We start from the raw sequence: 22,586 nt of genomic DNA on the forward strand, positions 1-22,586 counted from the left end.
TTTCTGCCGCCTCAGTTGTGGCTCTGATGGTTTACCATAGAGTCTGACCATGGATCCTTAGCTCCTTCAGTAATTTGATGGTGGGTGTGGCTATAAATCCCCTAAAACCCACTTCCACAGGACAAACTTTGGTTTTCCAGCCCAGTCGCTAAGCTTCTGCTGCTAGATCTATATAGTGTAGACTCTTGCACTCATATACTTCAACCTCCCACAGGACTGTGAATTCCACGATGTAGACTATCTGTAATGAGAACCGTCTGGCCCAACGTTGGTGGTCGCAATTTCTGGTGGAAAGGTAAATTGTTTATTGGCATCCACCAGCATTTTCCAGTCACGGGCCATGTTCATCTGTCCCATTTCTGCTTAGGAGGGAGATTCATTGGTCCTTTCTCTTCCTCCCCGACAAATGCTGCTGGTTTCAGAGGGTTAGTCATTCTAGGGGGCAAGGAGTTGGTTGCTGTCCTGTTGGTCTCGATTACCACGGCCAGACTCTTCAAGTCCTGGTTGTGATGTCACGTGTATCTGCCTTGTGTGAGGCTGGTTTTGCAGCTTGCCAGGATGTGCTTGAGGGTTGCCAGAATCGGGCACAGGGCACAAGTTGGGTCCTCACCGAACCACAGGTGGAGGTTTTTCTGTGAGGGAAGCACATCATATGTAGCTCTGATGAGAAAGCTAAGTCTGTTTGCTTTCATCTTGCATATGTCCTTCCAGCTGATTTTCCTCCACTTAATGCTTTCCCACTGCATCTGTTGCCCCTGCTTAGCCAGGGAGACAGCCTTCACGCTTCTGTCTGGCTCTTCTTGTTGCCACACTTCCTCGACAACCATCTTTCTTCGCTCTGGAATTGTGGCGTGCCAGGTGGGTCCACTTGCTGCCTGCCCTGCAATGTCTCTAAGCCTAGGGGTTGCTGTTGCTTGCTGCACCACATCAGCTGGGGTCCATTTCCGCCCAGTTGATGAGGTCCATGCAGCATAACTGATGATCTTGTCACAAAAGTCTTTGAGTGTCATCAGTAGGTGCACCTTAGAACTCTTGAATTCCTCTGTAAGGCCGGTGAAAGGTAGTTAAGGACTCCTTCACTATAGAGATTGATGTTGCTGATACACCTTGGGACACTGAACCACTTCTTTATGAACAACACAGTGGTTTGCTCGAGCTTCGTCACGGTTGTTAGTGGGACCTCATAGACAGTGAGTGGCCACATCACTCAGGGTAGGAGTCCAAACTGTAAGCACCAGAGCTTCAGTTTTCCAGATAGCACAGTCTTGTCGATGTTATCCAGGCCGTTGGTGATGTGTTGCTTTAGTTGCTGCACTTGTTCTTTGTTTGTGAGGCTGGTGTCGTACCATCTACCCAGGCTTTTGAACTTAATGTCTTTCAGCCTTCCCTTGACTATGGAGATACTTCGCGACTTGCTGGGCTTGGTTTCCATTCTAGCCCACTTGATGTTTTCCTGCAGCTTTCCAAATAGTCGCTTGGCGCATGTTGCTGTAGTGGTCAGTATTGTTATATCGCCCGTGAGTGCCCTGACGGGGGAAGAAAAGCCCAGCGCTTGTTCTTTCACTGCATACCACCCTTCTTGAAGCCCTGATAATGGCCATTGTGAAGGGCAGGGGTGATACAGTGCAACCTGCCATAATGCCTACTTCCAGTCTCTGCCAGGCTGTGGTAAAATCTCTGTGAAGCACATTCGCAGGTCTTTAAGGTACAAATTCACCAGCATTATGATGCACTCTGGTATCCGGAAGAAGTCAAATGCTTCCTAGAAGAGTGCATGGGGAATTGAGCCGAATGCATTGGCAAGGTCCAGGAAGGTAACACACAGATTTCTTTTGTTCGTCCTAGCTGCTTGGATCTGGTGCCATATCATGCTTGTATGTTCCAAGCACCCAGAGAACTCTGGAATTCATGCTTTCTATATAGATGTATCAATGAACTTGTTTCTCTCTAGGTACTGGAGCAGAAATCTCTTACCTTTCCTCTTCTCCTCACCTGACTATCACGTTCCTCCTTCCCTTTCTCCCATGGTCCACTCTCCTCTCCTATCAGATACCTTCTTCTCCAGCCTTTTACCTTTTCCACCTATCACCTCCCAGCTTCTTACTTCATTCCCCCCCTCCCCCACCCACCTGGCTTCACTTATCACCTTTTAGCTTGCATTCCTCTCCTTTCCCCACCACCTTATTCTGCCTTCTTTCCCCATTTCTTTTCCAGTCCTGATGAAGGGTCTCAGCCTGAAATGTCGACTGTTTATTCATTTCCATAGAAGCTGCCTGAGCTGCTGTGTCCCTCCAGCATTTTCTGTGTGGTAGCTCCATCGCTCTCTCTTGTTCTTTCGTACATATTCTCCTCCATCTGACCTTTGAACACTTAATTATTTGCATGAATGTCCAGGCGGTCAGATATGCTGACTCTTCTTGATCAACACAAGGAGACTGCCTGTTCAAAGACCATCTGTTTTATTTGACCACTCCCTATTACTCAAAGTGTCTACGCCGCTGATGTAAGCTTTGGAAAACAACAAGGTAAAGTCCAGAGGCTAACTGGCTTCTTAATGCACTTTCATCATAATACTTGTGTTTTTATTTCTGAAACAGTACGTTGATTGGATGTTTGCTAGAAAGCTCAGAGAGTTGCTGTTCACAGACAATAGTAAAGTCATCAGGAGTAACAAATTATGGAGATTTAGAGGAGAGTTAGTATTGGAACAATATTGAATTGAACTGTCTCCAATAGAACTTCCAAATGCATTATCCTGTATTTCCAATGAACTACAAGAGTTAAGTGCAATTACTGTGAAGAGCGTGTTTCCTGTAGTGGCCTCAGAATACAAGGATGTCCCTTTAGAACAGAGATGAGGAAGAATTTCTGCAGCCAGAGGGCGGCGAAACTGGAATTCATTACCACAGACAGCTGTGAAGGTCAAGTCATTCAGTATGCTTAAAGCGGAGGTTCACAGGTTTTTGTTATGTCAGAGCGTGTAAGGTTATGGGGAGAGGGTAGGAGAATGGGATTCAGAGGGTTAATAAATCAGCCATGATGGAATGGCAGCATACTTGATGGGCCCAATTGTCTAATTCTACTCTTATGGTTAAATCAAAGTATGTCCTAAACAGTTGTTCAAATATATTGACCTGGAAGCATAGGAGCAACCAGCATTTAAGGATGTCTTAAGAATCCAGTGCTTAGGCCCATTTTGGTCTGACCCTTTTTCGTTGTCTAAATGTCCTGGCTGATGGAACTGAATGGCTTCATTTTGAGGGGTATTTGAGGGTTAATTGAATTGCTGTGGGTCCAGGTCACATATAGCTCCAATCATATAAAAACTTCTGATTTTCTTGAGGGAGAGGGCACAATGGACCAGCCCATTGTGTGAGAGTTGCCCAGGTATCCCAGGGTAGCATGGTGTCCCTATCACTGACCACTGCCCATCTGCCCCACTCGGCCACTTTCTCTCAGATCCACAGAATTCTGTTGTGCTGCTGTCGAGAGATTTCCTTCAGAACTAACGTTCTTCCCAGTGGTGAGTACAGCCTATGACACCATCATACTGGGCACTAGTGCTTCACACAGCACCTTGTTAATGGACCAAAAATGGTCTACTGCAAATAGCAGGCATTACAAATTCAAATTGTTAAACAAACGTAATGTATAAATTGTCACTTCAGCTTGATGTATGGTGTATGAAATTAGTAAAGTTACCCTTCTCATCATTAGGAGATGACTGATGTTTCAGACCCAATCCCAGTCCAAGTCCAAGAGATACAACAATTAAACAGACAACCAGCACCTGCAAAGCAAATATTGTGACCTCATTAACTCTACAAGATTACTCATGGATTAATGAAAAATGTTAATAACACGTAACATTTCTTACCAAACCACATCAACACCTGTGTGGATGACTCTGTGGCTTCGAGAACATACTGGACATACCCAAACTAAAAGCTGTGGGCATGTTTTGGTGTATTAAATTTTGTAAAAATATTGTCCAAACAAGTCCAGGTGACCTTAACTGTTTGTGAGCTTGCAGCATGTAAGGCTACGTCCACACTACACCAGATAATTTTGAAAACGAAGCTTTTTCTCTTCGTTTTGACCCTCTGTCTACACTAAAACAGCGTTTTCATCCCCCGAAAACGGAGATTTTCATAAACGGTCTCCGGAGTGAATAAATCTGAAAACGCCTAATATCTGTTGCAGTGTGGACATGGTAAAAAAAAGCATTTTAAAACCGCTGTCATGACATGCCGGAACAGATGGCAACAGCGCGGCATTTCATTGTTTTCTTCTTCTTATTATTATTATTACTTTATTGTCGCCAAACAATTGATACTAGAGCGTACAATCATCACAGCGATATTTGATTCAGCGCTTCACAGGACCTAGCAATTTCAGAACAGACGGCAACGAGACTGAAGCCAGAAGAGTTAGAAATGTACTCACCAAATACTTGGACCCATAGCTTACTGCATAAATAAGTATTCTCACTTTGCCCTGTTTTCTGTCCTTGCTTGTATGAAGGTAAGGACAGAAAACACCCTCCACCATCTCCAGTTTAAGTTCCATGCGGAATATTTTGGAGGATCAAGAATCAAGAACCAAGGTGGTTAACCTATTTATGCAAGTACTTCTCTGACAATATATGTGTAACAGCCTAATGTAACATTGTATTGAAGTACAAGATAACACTGATGCAGACATGTTTTATTCATTTAACAAGGTGCTTTATTAATGCAACAGAGTTAGTCAGTTTTTCAATGTTCGTCATCAGCCGGGTCATACTGTCCGTGAACTCCCTGTCGGTTGCCTCCATACACTCCAGTATTTGTTTTTTTTAGTTTTAAGTCCTCCTGCGCGAGAGCCAAGAGCAATTCCTTTTAAGTTTTTCTAGTCTGTAACTGGACAAACGTGCACTAAGTATACCGTTTCCTCTTCGCTTGTTTTCTGTGTCCTGCGCTTGCCCAGTAGAAGGAGATTCACCCAAATATCCGTCTAATGTGGACAGAGATATTTTAAAAAACACTTAGTGTGGACGCCTGTCGTTTTTACTCGAAACCGGCGTTTTCAAAATTATCTGGCGTAGTGCGAACGTAGCCTAAGACATCTGTACAAGTTTAACTAGGCAGAAGGCTGAAGAACGGGACCTCAAGGGTGGCGTTCTCAGGATTGCTGCCAGTGCTACGTGACAGTGATGGTAAGAATTGGAGGAGATGGCAGTTGAATGTGTGGCTGAGGAGTTGGATCAGGGAGCAGGATTTTAGATTTTTAGATCATTGGGATCTCTTCTGGGGAAGGTGGGACCTGTACAGATTGGATGGGTTGCACCTGAACTCGAGGGGGAGCAATATCCTTGCAGGTAGGTTTGCTAGCATGGTTCGGGAGGGTTTAAACTAATTTGCGAGGGGGATGGGACCCAGAGCGATAGAGCAGTGAACGAAATGCATAGAGTAAAGCCAGATCTAACATACAGAGAGGCTTTGAGGAAAGAGAAGCAGAATAAATGGTGTAAAGACAGTAAGGTAGAAGGGCTGAAATGTGTGTACCTCAATGCAAGAAGCATCAGGAACAAAGGTGGTGAACTGAGAGCTTGGATACATACATGGAATTATGATGTAGTGGCCATTACAGAGACTTGGCTGGCACCAGGGCAGGAATGGATTCTCAATATTCCTGGATTTCAGTGCTTTAAAAGGGATAGAGAGGGCAGAAAAAGGGGAGGAGGGGTGGCATTACTGGTCAGGGATACTATTACAGCTACAGAAAGGGTGGGTAATGCAGCAGGATCCTCTTTTGAGTCAATATGGGTGGAAGTCAGGAACAGGAAGGGAGCAGTTACTCTGTTTGGGGTATTCTATAGGCCCCCTGGTGGCAGCAGAGATACCCAGGAGCAGATTGGGAGGCAGATTTTGGAAAGGTGCAAAAATAACAGGGTTGTTATCATGGGTGACTTTAACTTCCCTAATATTGATTGGTATCTGATTTGTTCCAAGGGTTTAGACGGGGCAGAGTTTGTTAAGTGTGTTCAGGATGGATTCCTGTCACAGTATGTGGACAGGCTGACCAGGAGGAATGCCATACTAGATCTAGTACTAAGTAATGAACCGGGTCAGGTCACAGATCTCTCAGTGGGTGAGCATCTGGGGGACAGTGACCACTGCTCCCTGGCCTTTAGCATTATCATGGAAAAGGATAGAATCAGAGAGGACAGGAAAATTTTTAATTGGGAAAAGGCAAATTATGAGGCTATAAGGCTAGAACTTGCGGGTGTGAATTGGGATGATGTTTTTGCGGGGAAATATACTATGGACATGTGGTCAATATTTAGAGATCTATTGTGGGATGTTAGGGATAAATTTGTCCCGGTGAGGAAGATAAAGAATGGTAGGGTGACGGAACCATGGGTGACAAGTGAGGTGGAAAATCTAGTCAGGTGGAAGAAGGCAGCATACATGAGGTTTAGGATGCAAGGATCAGATGGGTCTACTGTGATGAAGTACTTTGAGAGTTTAGTCATGGCTAGAGTCAACTCCTGCCTAAGCAAGGACCAGGACCCGCAGCAACTTGCCTATTGCACAATGGGTCTACAGTGATGCAATTTCGCTGGCTGTCCACTCAGCCTTCGAGCATCTGAACAATAGTGTTACCCACGTCAGGCTGCTGTTTATTGATTGCAGTTCAGCATTTAACTGAATCATACTCTCAGTTCTAATCAACAAGCTCCAAAACTTGTGCCTCTGTACATCCCTCTGCAACTGGATCCTTAACTTCCTCAACAGGAGACCAGATTCTCTGCGGATGTAATATAACATCTCCTCCTTGCTGACAACCAACACTGGCGCACCTCAAGCATGCATGCTTAGCCCACTACTCTACTCTCTCTACATCCACGTTTGTGTGGCTAGGCACACTTCAAGTGCCATCTATAAATTTGCCAACGACACAACTATTGTTGATAGAATTTCAGATGGTGATGAGATGGCATACAGAAGCAAGATAGATCAGCTGCTTGAGTGGTGTCACAGCAACAACCTTGCACTCAGCATTAGTAGACCAAGCAACTGATGTAGATTTCTGGAAGGGGTAGTTAAGAGAACACATACCAGTCCTCTTCAAGGAATCAGCAGTGGAAAGGGTGAGCAGTTTCAAGTTCCTGGGTGTCAGCTTCTCTAAGGATCTATCCTGGGCCCAACATATTGATGCAATTACAAAGAAGGCTTGACAGCTGTGATATTTCATGGAGAATTGGTATTCTCACAAACTTCTATAGATGTACCATGGAGAGCATTTAAACCAGTTGCATCTCCGTCTGGTATGGAGAGGCCATTGTAGAGGATGGGATAAAGCTGTAAACATTAGTAAGCTCAGCCAGCTCCATCATGGACATTAGCCTCCCCAGCATCCCAAACACCTTCAAAAGCTGATGCCTCAAAAAGGCACCATCCATCATTAATAAACCCGATCACCCAGGATATGTTCTCATTACTACCATCAAGGAGGAAGTATAGGTATTTGAAGACACACACTCAACATTTTAGAAACAGCTTCTTCCTCTCCGCTATCAGATTTCTGAATGGACAATGAACCTCAGTATTTGTTCCTTTCTTTTGGCATTCCCTATTTAATTTAATTTTTTCTATATTTTTCTATATACTTTTTATTGTAATGTATAGTTTTTACTATTATGTTTTGCAGTGTACTTCTGCCACAAATAAATGCTGTATCTCAATAAATGAATAAAATATTAAACTGGATTCTGATTCAGGTCGTGACGTTGCAATCATTGGTTCAAAGATAAAAATAATCTCATTGATAGTATTCTTCTGGGGCCGGCTAGTGACACAATGACATCGGCACTGGACCTGGGAACGGAGGTTCCCGGGTTCGAAACCAGTCGGGTCCGCTCCCGAGTACGCTTTCCATCTGTGCCGGGTTGAGTGTCGAGATCGCAACTCAACCTCGTAAAATAAAAAAGGAAACATACTGCAAAAATGTCTGTGTGAGGAGTGGCGCACCACACAGTCTCTCTCTCTCGCTCCACGCCTTGTAAAAGCCATGAAAAAGACATCATCACGGACGCACGCGCACGCAGACTCACACACACAGACTTGCACGCATGCAGGCACACGCAAAAAAAGAAGAAAATATTCTTCTGAGTAATCATGGGAAAAGATATATTTTTGAAACTGGTATGAGTCACTTATAATCCTAAATCATTTTGGCAGAGAGTGCGCAACACGGCACTAAGGCTATATTTATGAAGAAAATAATGATTAGAAGATAATACAATTTATGACAATTAATATAATCTGATATAAGAATTGTTGGGGATAAAATTATAGTCTAGGTGAAATTTCAAAATTTTAAAACAATGATCAATTGACAAGAGGCATACAGATCATAATTTTTATATTTTTTCTGTATCAATAATGTGCTCATAATTCTAATTTTGTTGAAATTTCATTGACAAATTTAAAAAAGAATGTAATATCCTAGTCAGGAAAGGTCTTTTGGAAAATTCTACCTAACTGTATTTGCATCAGATTCTGTGGATTACGTTGGTTGTGTTTTGATCAACTCCTTAACATCAACATGGTCGGTATGAAACATATTCTACAGGAAATTCACTGCCTGCCATACATTGCAGATAACCAAGGGTGCAAAAAAAATACATGCTAAAAGTTTAGCATCGAGTGGGTCAAGCAGCATCTATGGAGGCAAAAGAATGCTCAACGTTTTGGCAGCCTGTTGACAGATAAATTTTATGATTGTAAATTTTTTTTTGTAGTTGAACTTTCGTATGCTTGGTTACAATTTTATATAAGTGTCTATATGTGTATAATTGTTCAGTGAATTTTCCATAACTGTAGTACAGCCAATTCTGTATTTCTCTAGAAGCTTATCTGCAGTCTGCACGGAATCTGGTTATTACATAAGTTACTTCTTGTCGCTGGAATGTGCTTTATCTCTCTAGTGAGCCAGCTTTTAGTATAAGGTAACTTTAATTTATTTTTTTTCTTTTTTCTCCTTCTGCTCATTCTCTCTCCCCCTCTCTCCCTCCCTTACAGAGCTATGAGCTGGTTACCGATATTTTTTATTGTTATGAACACCTAATAAAATGACTATAATTATAAGATTTACGCCTCATTCTGGACTTCAAAGGAACCACTAGATCAATATCATTAGATCCAACACAGGCCTTTAGGCCGAACAGTGCAGAACTACCACCATCAAAGCCCTCTGTCAGCATTAGGCATTCAACATTATTGCAGAAATTGCTTCAGAGGTTTTGAAAGTTCTTACAATTTTTTTTACATTCCTGAAACTAGCATTATTAACAATAACTAATGGTGGCATTATACAGTATCTCAATGTATGGAGTATTATATATAAGGTGGATGATCTTGTTACACTATTACAGATTGTCAGGTATGATGTTGTGCCCATCACTGAATCGTGGCTGAAGGATGGTTGTAGTTGGGAGCTGAATGTCCAAGGTTACACGTTGTATCGGAGGGATAGAAAGGTAGGCAGAGGGCGTGATGTGGCTCTGCTGGTAAAGAATGGCATCAAATCAGTAGAAAGACGTGACATAGGATTGGAAGATATTGAATCCTTGTGGGTTGAGTTAAGAAACTGCAAGGGTAAAAGGACCCTGATGGCAGTTATATACAAGCCTCCTAACAGTAGCTGGGATGTGGACCACAGATTACAACAGGAAATAGAAAAGGCGTATCAAAAGGGCAATGTTATGATAGGGAGATTTCAACATGCAGGTTGATTGTGAAAATTAATTGGATCTCAATTAATTAGTTGGAAATGGATCTCAAGCGAGTGAGTTTGTTTCACTATAAGATGGCTTTTTAGAGTAGTTTGTCATTGAGCCTTCGAGGGGATCAGCGATACTGGATTGGGTGTTGTGTAATGAACCAGAGCTGAATAGGGAGCTTAGGGTAAAAGAATCTTTAGAAGACAGTGATTACAATGTGACTGAGTTCAACTTGAAATTTTGTAGGAGGATAGTAAAGTCTAGTATAGCAGTATTCAGTGGAGTAAAGGAAATTACAGTGGTATGAGAGAGGAGTTGGTCAAAGTAAGTTGGAAGGAGCTGCTGTGGGGGATGACAGCACAGCAGCAATGGCATGCGTTTCTGGGAAAAATGAGGAAGTTGCAGGATAGATGTATTCCAAAAACAAAGAAATATACAAATGGCAAATCTGTACAACCATGGCTGACAAGGGAAGTCAAAGCTAATGTAAAAGCAAAAGAGAGGCCATATACAAAGCAAAAATTAGTGGGAAGACAGAGTACGGGAAAGCTTTTAAAACACCACAGAGAGCAACTAAAAGAATCATTAGGAGGGAAAAGATGAAATATGAAAGCAAGCTTGCAAACAATACCAAAATGGATAGATAAAAGTTGCTGGTGAACGCAGCAGGCCAGGTAGCATCTCTAGGAAGAGGTACAGTCGGCGTTTCGGGCCGAGACCCTTCGTCAGGACTAACTGAAAGAAGAGGTTTGAAAGTGGGAGGGGGAGGGGGAGATCCAAACTGATAGGAGAAGGCAGGAGGGGGGGGGATGGAGCCAAGAGCTGGACAGTTAAATGGCAAAAGGGATATGAGAGGATGATGGGACAGGAGGCCCAGGGAGAAAGAAAAGGGGGGGGGGGAAGCCCAGAGGATGGGCAAGGGATATAGTGAGAGGGACAGAGGGAGAAAAAGGAGAGAGAGAAAAAGAATGTATATATATAAATAAATAACGGATGGGGTACGAGGGGGAGGTGGGGCATTAACGGAAGTTTGAGAAGTCAATGTTCATGCCATCAGGTTGGAGGCTACCCAAATGGAATATAAGGTGTTGTTCCTCCAACCTGAGTGTGGCTTCATCTTTACAGTAGAGGAGGCCATGGATAGACATGTCAGAATGGGAATGGGATGTGGAATTAAAATGTGTGGCCACTGGGAGATCCTGCTTTCTCTGGTGGATAGAGCGTAGGTGTTCAGCAAAACAATCTCCCAGTTTGCGTTGGTTCCCCTGCCCCACTAGAGGCCAGAATATACTTGACCACTGCTACACAGCAGCCAAGGATGCCCATCGTTCTGTCCCACGACCTCACTTCGGAAAATTTGACCATCAGGCCGTACTCCTCCTCCCGGCTTACAAACAGAAATTGAAGCGGGAGGTCACGGTGTCAAAAGTGGTGTCGGGTTGGACAGAGGAAACGGATGAGGTCCTCCATGACTGCTTTGAATCCGTGGACTGGTTAGTACTCAAGGACTCGGCAGCTAACCTCGATGAGTATGCCTCAGCTGTCATGGACTTTATCTGGGAATGCACGGAGGACTGCGTGTCTCACAAGACGATCCGGATATTCCCTAACCGGAAATCTTGGATGAATTATGAGGTCCAGTCCCTTTGGAAGGCTAGAGCTGCGGCTTTTAGGTCCGGGGATAACAGTCGCTACACGGAATCCAGGTATGAACTCTGGAAAGCCATTAGGGGTGCCAAGAGGCAATATCGAGCCAAGTTGGAAGCCCAGGCTAACCAAAGGGATGCCAGTAGACTATGGCAGGGTCTAAATAAGATCATCGGGCGCAAAGAAAAGGTTGGGAATATCAATAACTGTGGCGCTTCTCTTCCTGATGAACTTAACGTATTCTGCGCAAGATTCAAACAGAAGAGGAGAATCCCGCTCCCTCCGGATGAACCGGACCTGGTGGCATCGAGATTCGTCGTCACCGAGGAGGGCGTTAGAAGGGCCTTCCTGAAGATAAATCCAAGGAAGGCGACCGACCCAGATGGCGTCCTGGGACGGGTTCTCCGGGCCTGCGCAAGCTAGCTAGCTGGAGTGTTTGCTGACATCTTCAACTGCTCCTTGCTTCAGTCTAAGATCCCCTCGTGTTTTAAGAAGGCAACGATAATTCCAGTGCCGAAGAAGAGCAAGGTGGCATTCCTGAATGACTATCGACTTGTGGCTCTGACATCAATTGCTATGAAGTGCTTCGAGCGATTGGTTATGGCACACATCAACCACAGACTACCGGTCAACCTCAACGCTTTGCAATTCGCCTGCTGGAGCAACAGGTCAACGGCAGATGCCATCTCTCTGGCCCTACTATTTTCTATTTATGATTTATAATTTAAATTTTTAATATTTACTATCGATTTGTACTCCAGGGAGCATGAAGCACAGAATCAAATATCGCTGTGATGATTGTACATTCTAGTATCAATTGTTTGGTGACAATAAAGTATAAAGTATAAAGTATAAAGTACTATCAATATCAGATTATCTTAATTAGTTACTTGTTTTCTCATTCATGTTTTGATAATATTCTATCTCATTCTCATTGAGTTCTGTTTAAACTCTACAATCTTTCCAAGACAACCCATTCTACATGCAGTACTCTGGGTTAGGTCTAACTAAAATCCCTGTACAATGGTTGCAAGATTTTCCTCCCTTTATACTCCACTTTGCTCATACTGAAAGTCAGCATCCTACTGGCCTTCGGAATTGCTCTTTGTAACTGCAGGCTATTTTCCATATTTCCTGTGCAAGTGCAGCCAGGTCCCTGTGGTGGAGGCATTCTGCACTCCCCTTCCATGAGAGCAATTTTCTGCCTTTCTGCCATTGACTAGATCCTTGCCAACTTATTTACATCCCTTTTGTGGCCTCCCTATTTCATCAGCTCAACTTAGTTCCCTTGGGCCATCAGCAAATTTTGCTGCCTTCATCCAAATACTTAACAATAATGGTTAAAATGTTGCGGCCCACCTTTGCAGTTTCTTGTTTGTTACAACCTACCAATGTGAGAAAGATCCATTTAAGTTTACTCTCTGTTTCCTGTCTCACAGTCAAACTTCTAACCACTCCACTTGGTACTTCTTCAATAAGCTTCAATAAATTGCTCAAATATGATTTCCTTTTCTGATCATCTTGATTTTCTTTTATTTAATAGCTCTGTTATAATATAGTTAGAAAAGACTTCCAACATTTTTCTCTATACTTGTGCTTTCCTGTTTTTCTCTCTTCCCCTTCAGCTGATCCTAAAAAAAATCTGGCAATTTATGATTCCAGATTCTTCTGCATTTTCCCTCACTTTTTGTCTCAGGTGTATTGATCATCAGCCCTTGAGGGTTTATCCAATTGAATTCCCCCTGTATACTTCATCTCCTTATTTAACCCCATTCATCAAATCAATCATTTGGTCACTTTATTTATCAACAAACGCTGGTGTCTATTTCTTTGGTTGAAATCCATTTTTTTTGTTTGATTGTCCCTTTATAAAGCACCCTGGAACACTTACGTTTGTTAAATGCACCCTGCTGCAAGGGAATTTTCCTTCATGCTCATGTTCCTTTTGTATGCTTACTCAAAACACATGGGAGTAAATATTTTAATCGCAGTCCAACCTGAACAGAAAACAACCCAACTTAAGCAACACACACAAAATTCTGGAGGAACAGCAGGCCAGGCATCTATGGAAAAGTGTAAACAGTCGACGTTTTGGGCTGAGACCCTTCTTCAGAACTCAATAAGTATGTGTTAGATTAGTTTAAGCAAATATTGCCTCTGGCCACCAAGATACAGCAAACCTTGAGAATAATACCAAAATACGATCACATATGAGTAAATTCACATCTGAAAAATTTCAAATTATTTGGATGGACTGCTATTATGAACAAAGTCGTAAAGTTATACAGCATGGAATCAGGCAATTCAGCCCAACTCATCCATGGTTACCAAAGTGCCTTTCAGAGCCAACCCATCTACCTGCACTTGGTCCATATCCTCTAAACCTGTAATCCATAAAACTGTCCAAATGTCTTTTAAATGTTATCTACATGAGGGCAGCATCCATTATCAGGGACCCTTGCCACCCAGCTCACGCTCTCTACTCATTGCTGCCATCAGGAAGAAGGTACAAGGGCCTCAGATCACACACCACCAGGTTCAGGAACAGTTATTACCCCTCAACCATTACACCCTTCAACCAAAGGGGATAATTTCGCTCAACCGCATGTTCCCACAACCCATTAACTCACTTTCCGTAAGACCATAAGGCATAGGAACAGAATTGGGCCATTTGGCTCATCGAGTCTGCTCTGTCACTCAATCATGGCTGAATCTATTTTTCCCATCCTCAGCCCCACTCCCTGGCCTTCTCCCCATAACCTTTGATGTTGTATTAAATCAAGAAACTTATCAAGCTCTGCCTTAAATATACCCAAAAGCTTGCCTCCACAGCTGTCTGTGGTAATAAATTCCACAAATTCACCACGCTCTGGCTAAAGAAATTTCTCCACATCTCTATTTTGAATGGATGCCCCTCTATCCTGAGGTTGTGCCTTCTTATCCTAGACTCTCCCACCATAGAAAACATCCTTTCCACATCTACGCTGTCTAGGCCTTTCAAAATTCAAAAGGCTTCAATGACATCGCCAATCATCCTTCTAAATTCCAGTGAGTGCAGACCCAGAGTATTCAAACATTCCTCGTATGATAACCCTTTCATTCCCAGAAACTTCCTTGTGAACCTCCTCTGAACCTTCTCCAATGCCAGCACATCTTTGCTTAGATGAGGAGCCCAAAAATTTTCACAATACTCAAGGTGAGGCCTCACCAGTGCCTTATAAAGCCTCAGCATCTTGTATTCCAGACCTCTTGAAATGAATACTAACATTGCATTTGCCTTCCTCATCACCAACTCTATCTACAAGTTAACCTTTATTGTGGACACCCAAGTCGCTTTGCATTTCAGGTTTTTGGATTTTCTCCCTGTTTAGAAAATAGACTGCAAATTTATTTCTACTAGCAAAGTGCATGACCATGCATTTTCCAACATTGTATTTCATTTGCCACTTTCTTGCCCATTCTCTGTATCTGCCTAAGTCCTTCTGCAGCCTAGCTGTTTCCTCAACACTACCCACCCCTACATTAATCTTTGTACGATCTGCAAACTTGGCAACAAAGCCATCTATTCCATCATCTGAATCATTGATATACAGCGTAAAAAGAAGCAGACCCAACACCAACCCCTGCGGAACAACATGAGTCACTGCCAGCCAACCAGAAAAGGATCCTTTGATTCCCACTTGCTGCCTGCTACCAATCAGCCAGTACTCTAACCACGCCAGTAACGTTCCTGTAATACCATGGGCTCTTGGTAAGCAGCCGTTTGTGTGCCGCCTTGTCAAAGGACTTCTAAAGGTCCAAATATACAATACCCACTATATTCCCTTTATCGATCCTACTTGTAATCTCCTCAAAGAATTCCAACAGGTTCATCAGGCAGGATTTTCCCTTAAGAAAACTATGCTGACTTTGTACTATCTTGTCCTGTGTCACCAAGTACTCCATCACCTCATCCTTAACAATTGACTCCAACAGCTTCCCAACCACTGAGGTCAGGCTAACTGGCCTATAAATTTCCTTTCTGCTGCCTTCCTCCTTTCTGAAAGAATGAGGTGACATCTGCAATGTTCCAGTCCTCTGGCATCATGATTCAATGATTTTTGATAGATCATTACTAATGCCTCCATGTTCTCTACTGCTTCGTCTTTCAGAACCCTAGGGTGGAATTCATCTGGTCAGGGTGACTTAGGTACCCTTAGGTCTTTCAGTTTTTTGAGTACCTTCTCCCTTGTAATAGTAACCACACTTCCTCTTCCCTCACACCCTTTAACATCTTGCACACTGCTAGTGTCTTCCACAGTGAAGACTGAGGCAAAATAGTCATTTAGTTCATCTACCGTCTCATTATCCCCTGCTATTATTTCTCCAGCCTCATTTTCCAGCAGTCCTCTATCCATTCTCATCTGATGGTGTGGTGTCTTTTGCACACTGGTTGAACGCGCAAATTGGTGTAGAATTTTATTCTATTATAGATTTATCGAGTATGCCCACAAGAAAATGTATCTCAGGGTTGTATATGGTGACATATATATACTTTGATAATAAATTTAGAAACATAGAAAACTGTTACAGCACAATACAGACCCTTCAGCCCACAATGCTGTGCCAAACATGTACTTACTTTAGAAATTACCTAGGGTTACCCATAGCCCTCTATTTTTCTAAGCTCCATGTACCTGTCCAGGAGTCTCTTAAAAGACCCTATCATAGCCGCCTCCACCACCGTTGCTGGCAGCCCATTCCACGCACTCAGCACTCTCTGCATAAAAAACTTACCCCTGACAGCTCCTCTGTACCTACTTCCAAGCACCTTAAAAATGTGCCCTCTCGTGTTAGCCATTTCAGCTCTGGAAAAAAGCCTCTGACGATCCATATAATTAATGCCTTTCATCATCTTAGATACCTCTATCAGGTCACCTCTCATCCTCTGGCAATGAAGAAAGCTAATGGCATGTTGGCCTTCATAACAAGGGGAGTTGAGTATAGGAGCAAAGAGGTCCTTCTGCAGTTGTACAAGGCCCTGGTGAGTCCCCACCTGGAGTATTGTGTACAGTTTTGGTTTCCAAATTTGAGGAAGGACATTCTTGCTATGGAGGGAGTGCAGCGTAGGTTCATTGGGTAATTCCAGGGATGGCAGGACTGTCATATGTTGAAAGATTGGAGTGACTGGGCTTGTATGCACCAGAATTTAGAAAGATGAGAGGGGATCCGATTGAAACCGATAAGATTATTAAGGGATTGGACACGCTAGAGGCAGGAAACATGTTCCCGATGTTGGGGGAGTCCAGAACCAGAGGCCACAGTTTAAGAATAAGGGGTAGACTATTTAGAACGGAGTTGAGGAAAATCTTTTTCTCACAGAGGGTTGTGGATCTGTGGAAAGCTCTGCCTAAGGCGGCAGTGGAGGCCAATTCTCTGGATTCTTTCAAGAAAGAGTTAGATAGAGCTCTTAAAGGTAGCGGAGTCAAGGGATATGGGGAGAAGGCAGGAACGGGGTACTGATTGTGGATGATCAGCCATGATCACAGTGAATGGCGGTGCTGGCTTGAAGGGCTGAATGTCCTACTCCTGCACCTATAATCTATTGTCTATCCACATGATCAATGCCTCTCATTATCTTGTACTCCTCTATCAGGTCACCTCTCATCCTCCATCGCTCCAAGGAGAAAAGGCCAAGTTCACTCAACCTATTCTCATAAGGCATGCTCCCCAATCCAGGCAACATCCTTGTAAATTTCCTCTGCACCCTTTCTATAGTTTCCACATCCTTCCTGTAGTGAGGTGACCAGAACTGAGCACGGTACTCCAAGTGGATTCTGACCAGAGTCCTACATAGCTGCAACATTACCTCTCGACTCTTAAACTCAATCCCACAGTTGATGAAGGCCAATACACCGTATGCCTTCTTAACCACAGAGTCAACCTGCGCAGCGGCTTTGAGTGTCCTATACACTCGGACCCCAAGATCCCTCTGATCCTCCACACTGCCAAGAGTCTTACCATTAATACTATATTCTGCCATCATATTTGACCTCCATCTTCCACTTCAGTTTTGCATCCTATCGATGTCCTGCTGTAACCTCTGACAGCCCTCTACACTATCCACGACACCCCCCAACCTTTGTGTCATCAGCAAATTTACTAACCAATCTCTCCATTTCCTCATCCAGGTCATTTATAAAAATCATGAAGAGGAGAGGTCCCAGAACAGATCCCTGAGGCTCACCACTGGTCACCAACCTCCATGTAGAATAGGACCTGCCTTTGCCTTCTGTGGGCAAGCCATTCCTGGATCCACAAAGCAATGTCCCCTTGGATTCCATGCCACCTTACTCTCTCAATAAGCCTGGCATGGAGTACCTTATGAAATGCCTTGCTGAAATCCATATACACTACATCTACTGCTCTACCTTTGTAATGTGTTTAGTCATATCCTCAAAAAATTCTATCAGACTTCTAAGGCATGACCTGTCTTTGACAAAGCCATGCTGACTATTCCTAATCATATTATATCTCTCCAAATGTTCATAAATCCTGCCTCTCAGGATCTTTTCCATCAAGTTACCAACCACTGAAAAAAGACTCACTGGTCTGTAATTTCCTGGGCTATCTCTACTCCCGTTTTTGAATAAGGGAACAACATCTGCAACCCTCCAATCCTCCGGAACCTCTCCCATCCCCATTGATGATGCAAGGATCATCGCCAGAGGCTCAGCAATCTCCTCCCTCGCCTCCCACAGTAGCCTGGGGTACATCTTGTCCACTTCCAACTTGATGCTTTCCAAAAGCTCCAGCACATCCTCTTCCTTAATATTTACATGCTCAAGCTTTTCAGTCCACTGTGAGTCATCCCTATAATCGCCAAGATCCTTTTCTGTAGTGACTACTGAAGCAAAGTATTCATTAAGTACCTCTGCTATCTCTTCTGGTTCCATACACACTTCTTCACTGTCAAAATTGATTGGTCCTATTCTCTCACGTCTTATCCTCTTGCTCTTCACATACTTGTAGAATACCTTGGGGTTTTCCTTAATCCTGCTTGCCAAGGCCTTCTCATGACCCTTTCTGGCTCTCGGAATTTCATTCTTTAGTTTGTTCCTGCTAGCCTTATAATCATCTAGATCTCTGTCACCACCTAGTTTTTTGAACCTTTCATAAGCTCTTCTTTTCTTCTTGACTATATTTTCAACACCCTTTGTACACCATGGTTCCTGTACCCTACTCATTGGAATGTGCCTATGCAGAACGTCACATAAATATCCCCTGTACATTTGCCACATTTCTGCCGTACATTTCCCTGAGAACATCTGTTCCCAATTTATGCTTCCAAGTTCCTGCCTGATAGCTTCATATATTCCTTTAGTCCAATTAAGTGCTTTCTGAACTTGTCTGTTCCTATCCCTCTCCAATGCTACTGTAAAGGAGATAAAATTGTGATCACTATCTCCAAAATGGTCTCCCATTGAAAGACCTGACACCTGACCAGGTTCATTTCCCAACTCCAGATCAAGTACAGCCTCTCCTCTTGTAGGCTTATCTACATATTGTGTCAGGAAACATTCCTGAACACACCTAACAAACTCCACCCCATCTAAACCCCTTGCTCTAGGGAGATGCCAATCAATATTTGGGAAATTAAAATCTCCCACCACAACAACCCTGTTATTATTACATCTTTCCAGAATTTGTCTCCCTATCTGCTCCTTGATGTCCCTGTTACTATTGGATGGTCTATAAAAAACACCCAGTAGAGTTATTGACCCCTTCTGGTTCCTAACTTCCAACCACAGAGACTCAGTAGACAATCCCTCCATAACTTCCTCCTTTTCTGCAGCCATGACACTATCTCTGATCAACAGTGCCACGCCCCACCTCTTTTGCGTCCTTCCCTGTCCTTGCTGATACATCTAAAGCCTGACCATTCCTGCCCCTGAGCCATCCAAGTCTCTGTAATGGTCACAACATCATAGCTCCAAGTACTGATTCACGCTCTAAGCTCATCTGCTTTATTCATGATGCTTCTTGCATTAAAATAGACACATCTCAAACCATCGGTCTGGGCGCATCCCTTCTCTGTCACCTGCCTATCCTCCCTCTCGCACTGTCTCCAAGCTTTCTCTATCTGTGAGCCAACAGCCTGTTCATTCTTTTCTTCAGTTCGGTTTTCACCCCACAACAATTCTAGTTTAAACTCTCCCCAAAAACCTTAGCAAACCTCCCTGCCAGAATATTGGTTCCCCTCGGACTCAAGTGCAACCTGTCCTTAATGTACAGGTCACACCTGCCCCAAAAGAGGTCCCAATGATTCAGAAATCTGAACCCTGACCCCTGCTCCAATCCCTCAGCCACATATTTATCTTCCACCTCATTCTATTCCTATACTCATTGTCGCGTGGCACAGGCAGTAATCCCGAGATTACTACCTTCGCGGTCCTGCTTCTCAACTTCCTTCCTAGCTCCCTGTAGTCTTTTTTCAGGACCTCTTCCCTTTTCCTACCTATGTCATTGGTACCAGTATGTATCACGACCTCTGGCTGTTCACCTTCCCACTTCAACTTACATGTAACCACCTGTACAAGTTCCTCCGGCAGTTTTGTCCACATACCTGTCATCCTTTAAATCTTTATCTTCACACCTCAAACTCATGCCCTCCAGTTTCAGATTGTGCCACCCTTGGAAAAGGATGTTATTTATGCCCCTCATGATCTTTAAACCCATTTGAGAGCGTGTGGCCAAATTGGTGATAATCTTCTAAACAATTCTGTTACATGAGATGGCAATTTTGAGCAGAGGTGATCATTGACTAATGAATTAGTAACAACATTTTTGGAGGATGAGTCCTGTTGCTTACTTGTATGTATTCATTGTTTGACTATTAATAGAGACCAATTGAAATAAATGAAGTATTTTGAAAAAACTGTTCAAAATTATTAATATTAATATTTTCAAACAACAGTTGAAAAATAGCAATTTCTAAACAGTATTGTTATTATTAGTGTGGTGGGGTGGAGATACATCTCTACCAAAAGAGGTGTAAGGCGCTCCTTTCCTCGGCTACTCTGCAGATCACCCTTGGGCAACTGCGTACTCTCAGTCAGAGTCACGTGAAGCCATGGGGGTAGGTGGTAGATAGTCTTATGAGCAGCTGGTATATATCACAAGTCCTGGTTATGCACCATTGACGCCAGGCAGACAATGTCTGGAGTATTGATAATGGCTGGGGTCACTTGACTTGTAAAGATACTGCCCAGAAGAAGGCAATGGCAAACCGTTTCTGCAGAGAAATTTGCCAAGAGCAATCATGGTCTAGACTATAATCATCCACGTCATATGACATAGCACATAATGATGCTGGTGATGATAATTGTTATTGTAACAATTGGCTACCTAGATACCAATGTGTACATCAGGTCTGTGAGGATTTCAAAATGTATCTGCCAATGTCACCTGTGAAAATATCTCACTGATCTCAGGTTGTAAAAAAATCATTTGGTTTTAAAGATAATCATCATATATCTTTTTATTATGGGTTGGATTTGTAGAATTGGGGGTGAAACTGCATGCTGCATGCCAGCATAGTTTTTGCATGTGTCTTCATGGGCACATGTGTCACAGGTTTGCCACCCCTGCCCCCTGCAATCCAGAGAACCAGCCGCAGGCTTATAGTCTGATACATTCCTAGTCTGAGTCCAGTCTCAGCGTAAACTCAAGCCCTCTAGACCTGGCAACATCCTTATGAATCCTTTCTCAACCCCCCCTAGCTCTATCATATCTTTCTTTAAATATGGTATACTATATTCCAATATCTCATAAATGTCTTGAACAGCTGTAATGTGATGCCCCAACTCTTCTACTCGATGTCCCATCCAATAGGATGCCATACACTTCTTCACTATTTTGACTAACTGTGTTACCATTTTCATGGAACTATGAACTTGTATCCCTAGGTCTCAATGTTTAACAATACTCCCTAGGACTGTTTATGTCATCACCTGGCTAACTTCCCAAAAGGCAAAACTTCAAACTTGCTTGAGTTTGTTACACCTGCAGATTCAGCTTGCCATTTTAAATAAATTATTTCCTGACTGCTTGACTGAACAGAGCAACCTTCAGATAGGTAATTAACATCGAAAACCTACAGCACAATACAGGCCCTTCGGCCCACAATGCTGTGCCGAACATGCCCTTACCTGAGAAATTACCTAGGCTTACTCATAGCCCTCTATTTTTCTGAGCTCCATATACCTGTCAAGGAGTCTCATAAAAGACCCTATCATATCCGCCTCCACCACCGTCGCTGGCAGCCCATTCCACGCACTCACTGGTCACCGAACTCCATGCAGAATATGACCCATCTACAATCACTCTTTGCCTTCTGTGGGTGGGCAAACCAGTTCTGGATCCACAAAGCAATGTCCCCTTGGATCCCATGCCTCCTTACTTTCTCAATAAGCCTTGCATGGGGTACCTTATCAAATGCCTTGTTGAAATCCATATACACTACATCTACTGCTCTTCCTTCATCAATGTGTTTAGTCACATCCTCCAAAAATTCTATCAGGCTAGTAAGGCACGACCTGCCTTTCACAAAGCCATGCTGATTATTCCTAATCATATTATGCCTCTCCAAATGTTCATAAATCCTTCCTCTCAGGATCTTCTCCATCAACTTACCAACCACTGAGGTAAGACTCATTGGTATATAATTTCCTGGGCTATCTCTACTCCCTTTCTTGAACCTCCGAAACCTCTCCTGCCCCCATTGATGATGCAAAGATCATCGCCAGAGGTTCAGCAATCTCCTCCCTCGCCTCCCACAGTAGCCTGGGGAACTTCTTGTCCGGTCCCGGTGACTTACCCAACTTGATGCTTTCCAAAAGTTCCTGCACATCCTCTTTCTTTACGTGCTCAAGCTTCTCAGTCCACTGTAAGTTAGGTTTCAAGTTCCAAAATAATCACTCCCTATGCACGTAAATGTCCAAAAAGCGTAACTCCTTGTGTTATCTACAAGTTTGTTGCGAATCATTTATAAAAATTGTTAATTTATTTGATCAAAGGTTAATCAAACCTCTGAAAGGTTTCATTCATACTTGATCTTAACCTTCGATCAAAAAATAAATTATTGATAACATAACATAATAATTGTCTTTTTCCTGCACAGGAACAAAAC

The 22,586-nt window shown here is 43.2% G+C and overlaps 1 protein-coding gene across 1 annotated transcript in view; it reads right to left on the reverse strand.

The window, feature by feature from the left end:
- The window catches only part of LOC140194094 (ectonucleotide pyrophosphatase/phosphodiesterase family member 3-like), a 96,404-nt gene extending 74,029 nt beyond the window's left edge, over positions 1 to 22,375 (reverse strand). Inside the window, exons 1-2 of the mRNA XM_072251518.1 lie at positions 22,275 to 22,375; positions 3,703 to 3,790 (exon numbers count right to left, since the gene is read on the reverse strand). Of these exons, the coding sequence (XP_072107619.1) occupies positions 3,703 to 3,790; positions 22,275 to 22,307 (121 nt within the window). The 5' untranslated portion in view covers positions 22,308 to 22,375. The remainder of the gene's footprint in view (positions 1 to 3,702; positions 3,791 to 22,274) is intronic.
- Between the last annotated feature and the right edge of the window lie 211 nt (positions 22,376 to 22,586).

Source organism: Mobula birostris, chromosome 2 (genome assembly GCF_030028105.1).
Source record: "Mobula birostris isolate sMobBir1 chromosome 2, sMobBir1.hap1, whole genome shotgun sequence".
Classification (NCBI taxonomy): Eukaryota; Metazoa; Chordata; class Chondrichthyes; order Myliobatiformes; family Myliobatidae; genus Mobula; species Mobula birostris.